Genomic DNA, 8848 nt, shown 5'->3' on the forward strand with positions numbered 1-8848 from the left:
GTGTGCGACCCTCTCTCTCTAGCCAACCCGTCTCCCCAGCATGGAGCCACCTTGTCTCAAGCCTACCCACCCTCAGTTGCCTGCCAACGCATAGAACAGACCCCGGCTGCGGCCCACTGCCAGACCCGGGAGAGCAGAGCTGGGCCACGTGGCGCTCAGAGCTGGGGGGTGGCTGCTGTGTGCCTGGCACCCAGAGACCTGAGAGCAGAAGGAAACAGAGCTTCCGGCTTTATTCTGCAGCAAGACTTTTATTTAGGTGTTGGGACTGCTCTGCTGTGGTGTCCACCTGGGGCATGTCCCTGCTGGCCACCCCGTCACAGCCCGAACCAGTCTGGGACGCCACCCCGCCGAGGGTCGTTGCTCTGCCTCTGCTCCATGTTCTCCTTGAGAATGCTCTGGAGGTCGTCGGCAGCGCTGCCTTCCGGGCTCTGCTCGGGAAACAGATCCGGGAATGTGAAGGTCTGTCCGTGGGCCTGAGGGAGAGAACAAAGGCTCCAGCCAGGGCTGCGAAGACTGCTCAGCACAGGGGTCTGTGGGGGAGTCTCTGCTCTCTGGCAGCCCCTTTCTGCCAGCACCTGATTCAACAGTTCAGTGGTACCTCCCAGGGCCTCCTGGGGCAGCGTCCCTGCCTGGAAAGTAAGCACCCCCACAGCCACCAGCCTGGCTGTCATGCAGCAGCGGGGCGCAGGGCGGGGGGCGCAGCTCTGGGACAGGGCCGCTTTCCCCACCACTGTCTCTTTAGGGCCTGCTGTCTGCCCCTGCCCTGGGTGCACCCATTCAGCAGCCCGGGGCCGCCTGGCTGGACTGGGGGGCAGGGACAAGGCACAGAAGAACATGACACAAATCACGTCTGGTACCACGCTGAACCTGTTGGTCTAAAACGCCTCAGGCTCTACCCACATTAAAGCTTCCTCTCCTCCCAGCCCAGAGCCTGGCAAATAAAATGAACATCACGTACAAGAAATGAACATCACGTATGAAAAAACATACACGTACAGCAGCCGATAAATCAGAACAGGCTCTGCCAATTAATTGTCTTACATCTTCCACTGAGAGTTCAGGATGTGTCTGCGTCAGCCAAGCCCCAGCCCAGGCTGCAGCACGTGGTTGGGGGTCACCAGAAGAGGGGATACTGCTCTCTGGGGACCTAAGCAAATATGAGGGGCCACTTTAACTTGTAATGATTACTAAGTAGCTCCAAAGATAAGGCTCGAGAGGCAGAGAGAGCAGAGGAGAGGGAGGAGAAGACCGGGACTTCTGAGGGCACATGTCCTTCTGTTTCCAGACAGGTAGAGGAGGAGTGAGGATTGCCCTGAGTCTGGGACCCCTTAGTGAGTAAAATCAGTCAAGTGCACCTGGCCCTGGCAGACCCTTGCTGTGTAAATAAATTTGCAGGTGGGTAGGCCGCCAAGTATGATCTGAAACAGGCCCAGATTCCACCCTGTGAGGGAGGTGTGCACACCCTGATCCCCAGCAAGAGCGCGGGGGCAGCTGGGGAGCGTGGCACTGTGCACGGTGGCCAGCCTGCAGGAGGACTGCCTGACACTGCTCTCAGCTTTTCGTTTTTTAAAATATCAAGGGGCAATCATTTACATGTGAGGCTTACTGCCCAGAACGGGGGATTTGCCTTAATATATAGAGGTGGTTCTGCCAGTTTTCTGAGGCAAGGGGAATCCAAAATGACAGTTCAAAACACAAACATGGCCGTTTGTCACAATTTCAGGAAAACATGGGGGAAGCTGGTGAGAGAAAATCCATTTCTTACAGGAGACAAATGCCGGCTGTGGATGCCAGGCGCGGTTTCTCAGGGGATTCCCCTTTTCTAGAGAGAGTCACCTTGTACTTACAAAAAAAAGCCCTTGATCTTTCCAAAGAAGAGAGAGACAGCCGATCGGGAGTAAATAACAGGAACGGACAAAAATGTCCTAATGACAAGCGGAGAAGGCCGCCCTGCCTTCAGGAACCCCAGGGCACCCCGGGGGCCGCTGCCCGCCGGAGCCCACAGCTCGGCCCAGCCAGCGGCCGCCTCTCATGTCGTGCGCCCTTCATTCCAGTGCCGCTGTGTCCACACAAGCCTCGGGCGGCGGGCAGTCAATGCACTTTTTGTTGTGAGGGTCACTAAGAGCTGGTTACGGATCCCAGGACTTTGGGCCAAGGAGATGCTTATCAGGTTGTCAGAGAAAAAAATGTGGGACTTCCACCATGTGGGACAGGGCCTGTCCACAGCCGCCAACTTCAAATAAAGTGGATCATTTCATCTTTCCAACGCTCCCTCCCTGGGCGTCGCAATTAGCAGTGATTCTAAGCTCTGGCGCAGGGCCCAGGGGGACACGCTGAGCACGGTCTCAGTAACACAAGGCGGGAAAGGTCCTTATGAGTCCCCTTTGCGGGGACAGGGACCCATGGCCATGGCCCATTTCTAGGCCGTGGGAAGATCTGCTGGGGCTTAGGAGGGGGTGAGGACCCATTACAAATTGTAATTCTGGAACAGGGGGAGGCGTTCCCGGCAGGGACCCTCCAGGCTCCCAGCTGCCTGGCCCCATCTCTGGCTGCCTGGACTTTACGGAGGGGGGACGGCACGCAGGCAGCAGCTGCAGACACTGGATCCCGGGGCTGCTGGGTTCAGTTTTCATGGGAGGTGGGGCCCAGAGGAAGCACGCAAGGGCTCGGATGACTCGAATGCCACTTGTAACTGTAGCTGCCTCTGAAGTGCCCGTGGCGAGGCCAGCACATGGGATGTCCACCCACATGCCATGACAAAGACAGATGGGCCCGGCAGGCACGGAGCACACAGAGGCCTTTATGAGCCCAACGGCTGCTCTCCTCACCTGGATTGGCTAATTTCATGCACAGCAAATATTAGGCCAAATTATTCCGGGGGCCCCTGTTTAGAACAACAAATGTGACTGTTTTTCAGAAAAGCTGCCATGCTAACTTGGCTTCTTCACAAACTGCCTCCTCAGCCCCAAAACAGGCGGGCTGGCGGGAGGTGGTTTCACAATAGTATGACTGCCATCTAGCGGCAGGGGCTGCTGGCTCAGCCTCCAGGGACGGTTCACCGGAAGACAGCCCCATCCCCACCCGGTAAGGCCGGCCCTGACCGCAGGGGAGAGGCCCCGGAGGTGTCCGGTGCCGGCTGTCCACAACTTGGCCGAGAGAGAAAGCGCCTCTGGGTTTGCCTGGAACTCAAAGTGAAGGGCCCGAAAAAAGGCTTTGAAACTGCCGGTCTCACTCTTGACAAGTCTGAGTTTCAGAAACAAAAGGCCCAGGCAGTATGGGGTAAGGGGTCCTTCTTCCCCAGAGCCCCAGCCAGGATACACAAGACAGCACCTGCTCAGAAGCAGCCTGCCCTGCAATCCTCAGCCAAGACCCCGGCCTGCCACACCAGCCTGGGCACCAAAGACCTTTGCCCTCAGGGACCTCAGACTCTGCCTCAGAGTCTGAAACCCGGCCAAGGACAGGCTCTCCAGAGGCTGGGGGCCTCCCATACTCAGACACCCTGGTCTGTGTTGGAGCCAAAACCCACCAGGCCTGAGATGACCACCTTTGTCCAGAGAGCATTCAAACTCCAAAATCACAAAATGGCTGGAGGCTGAGACATGCCCCACCCGTCCCAGGACTCACGTGCGCACGCACCACCACTGACACCCCCGAAGCCGTGAGGGAACATGACCTCACGGGGAGCCTGCCTCTGCACTGCGGCCCTGAGATCTGGCGTCGCGGGGGCTCCCTGGGCCCCTGTGTTTGCGCATCTGCAGCACAAACACCCCCAAGGACACAGTCGCAAGGAGCCCCTGGGGGGCCCGGCGGGGCGGCCCGCTCGCACGCACCAGCTGCACGTAGGCGACCTTGTAGTCCGGCTTCTTTATTCTCACGTTTCTGTGGTCTCTTTTCTTGTTGGAGCCTGTTGGAAGGGAGTTAAAAAAAATCAGAACTTTACAAAAGTACAGCCTCAGAGGCCAGTGCCACTAAAACGATCTCTGTTCTCTAAAAAATGCAAATGTGTTCTGAAAAACTCACAAAGGCAATTTCTCAGGGAAATAGGCACTGAAATCAAATGGGCCGGCACAGCAGGCTTGCGGGTCCATCCCATCTCCCACCAGGGGCCAGCAGGCTCTCCACACAGGCGGGGCTGCAGCGCCAGCCGGGGCACACCACAGGTGCTGATGGAACAGAGAGCTGCCCAGCCTTGGCCGCTGTAGGCCCACCTCAGGGGAGTCAGTGCTCAGAGCAGGCTCCGGCCAGCACAGGTGAATTCCAATCCCCGCTCTGCCAGGTAAACACTGTGTGACCTAAGTCACCCTGTGCCTTAGTTTCCCATGAGCCAATTCAGACCAAGACTCCCACGGAGTGGCTGAGGCCGTGGCGCGGCGATGTGGGTGTGTGGCATGGGTGAGCACGACACAAGAACCTCCTGTGGCCACTCACCGTGCTGCACCCGAGTCCGTACGGCAGCCACGGGCACGTTGTAGATGCGCTCAAGGTAATTCCTGAGGTCCACCCTTGTCATTCTGGAGGCGAAGGAAAAAGAAAAGGTTAGCTTGGCCTGAACCAGGCTAAGAGGAGGGCTGGGGGCATCAGCAGCACCAGCAGGGACAGGCAGCCCCAGCAACACCAGTGCTGCTGGCCGCAAGGCTCCCTGCTCCAGGCACACGAGCACGGGGTGGCAGCAGCACAGACCCCAAGGAGCAAAAGCACTGCCCCACCATCCCCTGGCCTGCTCCACAGCCCACACGGCTCTCTGTTTCAGGCAAGTGCCTGTGGGAGAAGGTGGCAGTCTCTGCACGCCCCTGGCTGCCAGGCACCCCACCTCGTCTGCCCTGGGGCCCCTCAGCAGCGTCAGGGTTAGGCCTGCTCTGCGGTGGATGGTACTCTGCAGTTCTAGGAAGGAAGCACCTTCTGTAAAGGCCTATCTGGGATTCAGTGGGTGAACTGCACATTTCCTCTACTGGAGAACGCCATGGGCACTGTCAACTCAGCTCTGGGTCTCTGCAGGCTGCACAGTCCTGCCTTCTGCCCTCAGGGGAGCTCACGCCGCTGCCCCTCCTGGCTCACCTCAACACTGAGCTAGGGACCTGTGATCTTAAGGGCTTCACAGCAGCACCCCAACTTCGGTGGCAGGGACCGTGCCATTTCTTCCAAGGTCAAGGAGGCTCTTCTGAGTGGTTCTGCATGTCACGGACTGCTCCCCACCCAACCTCCCAGGGCACCTTTCCAAAAAAGACGTTGCAAGAACTCAACAGAAGGCACGAGCACAGAGGTCCAAATTTTAAGGTTTCCAGTGATGCCTTCCCCAGGGAGAGGGTGGGTGTACGTGCCTGCCAGGCTCTGCAGCTATGGGCATGCCATCAACACTGGCTGGGCAGGGCTGCCCCAGGCGCCTGCGCAGCAGGATGAGCACCAGCATGTGAGCGGGGCTGTTTAACTTAGGCCCTGCACCCACCCCCGCCAACCCAGAGCATGCCCCTAACCCAGCCGGAACCCTCCCAGGCCTACTCCAGGGGGATCCGGAACTGCACGGTGTCCTCGGGCTGGGCTGTGCCGGGCCGCACCAGTTGAATGAAGAAGTTGGTTCGAAACACTCGGAGTTGTGGTCCACCCAACTGGTACAGGGGGTACCTGTACAGAAGAGATTGGGTCCATGTCACACACGTAGGCCATGGCAGCCTGAGAGACAAACCTGCAGACCCTCCTGTGTCCACCCACAGCAGGGATGGGCAGGAAAGGGGGTAGCTATCTGCAGATCACCACCCGATGACACAGAGGTCCCCACAGCCCCTTTCTCACATGGGCCTGCCCAGGGGGACGGCCAGTCCCCAGCATCGACTCAGGAAGCATGGGCTTCTGACCCCCAAGGCCAGACTTTAGAAAGGGCCAATGAACAAGTCAAGAATCAGAAGCCGGCAGACAGCATCCCCCCAAACAAGCTGGTGGAAGGCTCAAAGACGCGCGTTGGGGCACTGATACCCCTGGGGGAGCAGCCCCCACGCAGCCAGCCCACCCTCCTGCTGCTCAGGTGAAGTAGAGTGGAGAGGACCAGCCGTGGGGCAGGAAGCCAGCTTCGCACGCTCCGGTGGGGGCAGGCCTCAGCTCCCCGGGAACGGAGCGCACAGGCCAAGCAGGCTTGGGCCCCTGGGAGGTGGTGTTGCCAACAGGCTTTGATTCAGTTTGCTAAATACGAACCAACGGCATCCCACCCCATCACCCGGATAAAAGCCAGCGGTGGCAGTTGGAGAGGTGCCAAGTGGCCACTGCAAACTAGACCAGCTCTCCTCCTGGGCTGGTGGGCCAGGCGACAATCATGAAGAATCTCTAGCCAAGTGGTCTTGTGCATTCTCCCAAGTCCAGCTGGGCGGACAGGCAGCACCATCCCTGCCCCCCAACCCCTGCCACTGCCGGCACACACTGGCTCTATCTGGGCCTCAGAGCTGGGGGGAGGAGGGGCACAGGAGAAACTGGGGTCTGCAAGGTCTCGGGAGATGTAGGTTCTGGGAGCCCAGGTGCAGGTCTTGGTAGAGAGGGATCAAGGGGGCTGTTTAGGGGTCTCTGGTGACCAATCTGAGGCACTGCCCATGGCCCTGATCTTGGGGAGCACCCAGCATCAAGTTACAGAGGGCTCCATGAGGCCGATGCTGCCCCAAGCCTCATGTGAATTTCACGCTGGCCTCTGCTTGTTTAGGGAGGAAGAAGAGGAAGTGAGGGTCAGAGGCCTTGGGTGTGGTGCTCCTGAAGGGCCAACAGTGGTGGGCAGGGCTGAGCCTCTGGGCCTGGGGCCTGGCAGGGGCCAGGAGCTGCTGGGGGCTCTCAAAAGCAAGGCAAGTATAGCAAAACCAAATCGCTAAGTATCCACCCCCAGCCTTCTGATGACTACACTGACACATGGCAGCCCGGTGGCTGGCCAGTGGGGCCGAGTCTTCACTCCCCAAACCCCAGCACAGCCTCGTGTTGGGCATGGCCTTGGCCTTCCAAGCCTCGGAGCGCAGCTTTTAGGGGTGGGCTCTGGGAGTGGAGGGGCCTGACTCGTTTTACCCACAGGATCAGGCTATCCATGGCCACCCCAGGGGCTCACACATTCCCTCTGGTGACCAGCTGTGGGATTGCAGGTGGGTAGAATGCCTGAGGACTCCCAGGAAACAGTGGGAAAAGGGGTTCAGCAGCTCCCAGGACATTCATTTTCGAGCGTCCAGGCTTGAGGCCTGAAGGACACACTTTACTAAGGGTCTGAAGGGCCTGAGGTGAGAGGCCGGCAGGGGTTGGGCCGCGACGATTCACTGTCCTTGTTGCCACAAGCAAAGGGAACTCCAGGCCGGAGCCCAGGCACTGTCTGCAATGTGGGGCCTGCAGATCTGGAACAATCCACACTGCCGACACCCTGGGCCCAGGACAGGGTTCTCTGGAGGACTGGCACCCTTGTGGGCCCAGCAGCCCTCAGTTCCCTCTGTCCCACTAACCTGGGAGCACCCAGCCCTCCCCATGCTATTTCACAAGCACCTCCACTGCAACCTTTCTCGAGCAGAACTCTGCACTCAGTTCTTCCTCAAAACACAAAAAGCTGGCTCACTGCCACCAGCCTGCCTCCCCACGGCCCCACGGGTGATGCAGCCAGGATCCCACCCTCTCAGCACCCCCACCCCAGCTGCATCCCATCCACAGCAAGTGAAGTCAGCGCTCCCTCCAAGGCCTCTCTGGCAACAGGAGAGTCGTGCACAGCCCCCACTGCCTCCAGGGCAGCCACACCTCACCCGTTTCCAGCGGCCCACCACCCTTGGCCCTTCAGGAACACCCCGCCCGGGTCGTCTGACCCTCATTTCCTCCTCATTCTCCCGACAGGCGAACGCCCAGCGTGGAATTCACATGAGGCTCAGGGCAGCATTGGTCTCACTGAGACCCTCTCTTCCTTGGCCCTGGGTGCTCCTCAGGGTCACGGCCACGTGCAACACGGGTCCCAGATGTCTGCTGAAGGGAAGCCTCGTCCACTCGGGGTCCCACCTGCCACCCTCCCCTCTCTCCCCAGCTATGTGCAGGGGACCCCAGAGCCACAGCAGGGCCGCTGGAACATCGCTCTCCAAAAACAGATTACTGTTCTCCGAAACCACGCGGAACCCACATCTATTGATTACGCCTGAGCCATTCCTTCACCAAGAAACATGTAGGGTTTCCTGCTTCAACTGGGGAGGGCGAAGCGGGGCAGGACAGCGCCCTGATGCCCCGCCCACACCGCCAGAATCCAGAAAAGATGCAGAGTGGGCATGGGAGGCCTGGGATGAGCAGAACCGGGTCTCCAGCCCTGCCTGCCCCAAAGCCCTGCGGGCTGCGGTCAGCGGCTGTTTCCCACTCAGGCCCCATCTGGACTCCCAGGCCCTCCGCCTCAGGCCGCCCCCGCGTGAGCTGGGGCCCGTCCGGGCCTCCCCGCCCGTCCCCCTGCGGGGACACCGCGACCTCCGGGCTTTGGCTCGGACCCTCAGTACCCGGGCTGGCCACGCCCGCTCCCCGAGGCTGCCCTAAACCCGGCGGGGGCCTCCTCCGCCACCCGCCTCGCGTGCCCCAAGCCATGAGCCGGGTCTCCGGGGACCCTGCCGAGCCAGGGCCAGAAGGGGGCCCAGGGACGCCCACCCCGCTCCCTGGAGCCCGCGCGCCCTGTGGGGTCCGTCTGCTTGTGACACTGAGGGGCGCCCCGCGGCGGGGGGCGACGACCCCTACTCACAGCACGTTCCGTGCCATGGCGGCCGTGTGCGCTTCCGGGGCTCGCGAGGCGGAAGGAGCAGCGCGCCCGCCCCGCACAGCCGCCGCCTGGCACAGCGCCCCCTCGCTTCCGGAGGCCGCGCCGCCCGCCCCGCACGCCCCGCAC

The 8848-nt window shown here is 60.5% G+C and overlaps 1 protein-coding gene across 2 annotated transcripts; it reads right to left on the reverse strand.

Annotated features, from left to right (window-relative positions):
* Nucleotides 1–228: 228 nt before the first annotated feature.
* Nucleotides 229–8838, reverse strand: MRPL23 (mitochondrial ribosomal protein L23). Of its 2 annotated transcripts, none has more exons than XM_032268469.1 (5): nucleotides 8705–8838; nucleotides 5497–5619; nucleotides 4429–4511; nucleotides 3831–3904; nucleotides 229–473 (listed from the first exon to the last, which is right to left on the reverse strand). In XM_032268469.1, exons 1-5 carry the CDS (start codon nucleotides 8719–8721, stop codon nucleotides 315–317), a joined length of 456 nt encoding a protein of 151 aa, XP_032124360.1. In that variant the 5' UTR covers nucleotides 8722–8838; the 3' UTR covers nucleotides 229–314. The 2 variants fall into 2 exon arrangements, with proteins under 2 accessions (XP_032124360.1, XP_032124361.1); XM_032268470.1 differs by lacking the exon at nucleotides 8705–8838 and adding an exon at nucleotides 7809–7834.
* Between the last annotated feature and the right edge of the window lie 10 nt (nucleotides 8839–8848).

This window comes from Sapajus apella, unplaced genomic scaffold (genome assembly GCF_009761245.1).
Source record: "Sapajus apella isolate SASKATOON/1434 unplaced genomic scaffold, GSC_monkey_1.0 scaffold181, whole genome shotgun sequence".
NCBI classification, from domain to species: Eukaryota; Metazoa; Chordata; class Mammalia; order Primates; family Cebidae; genus Sapajus; species Sapajus apella.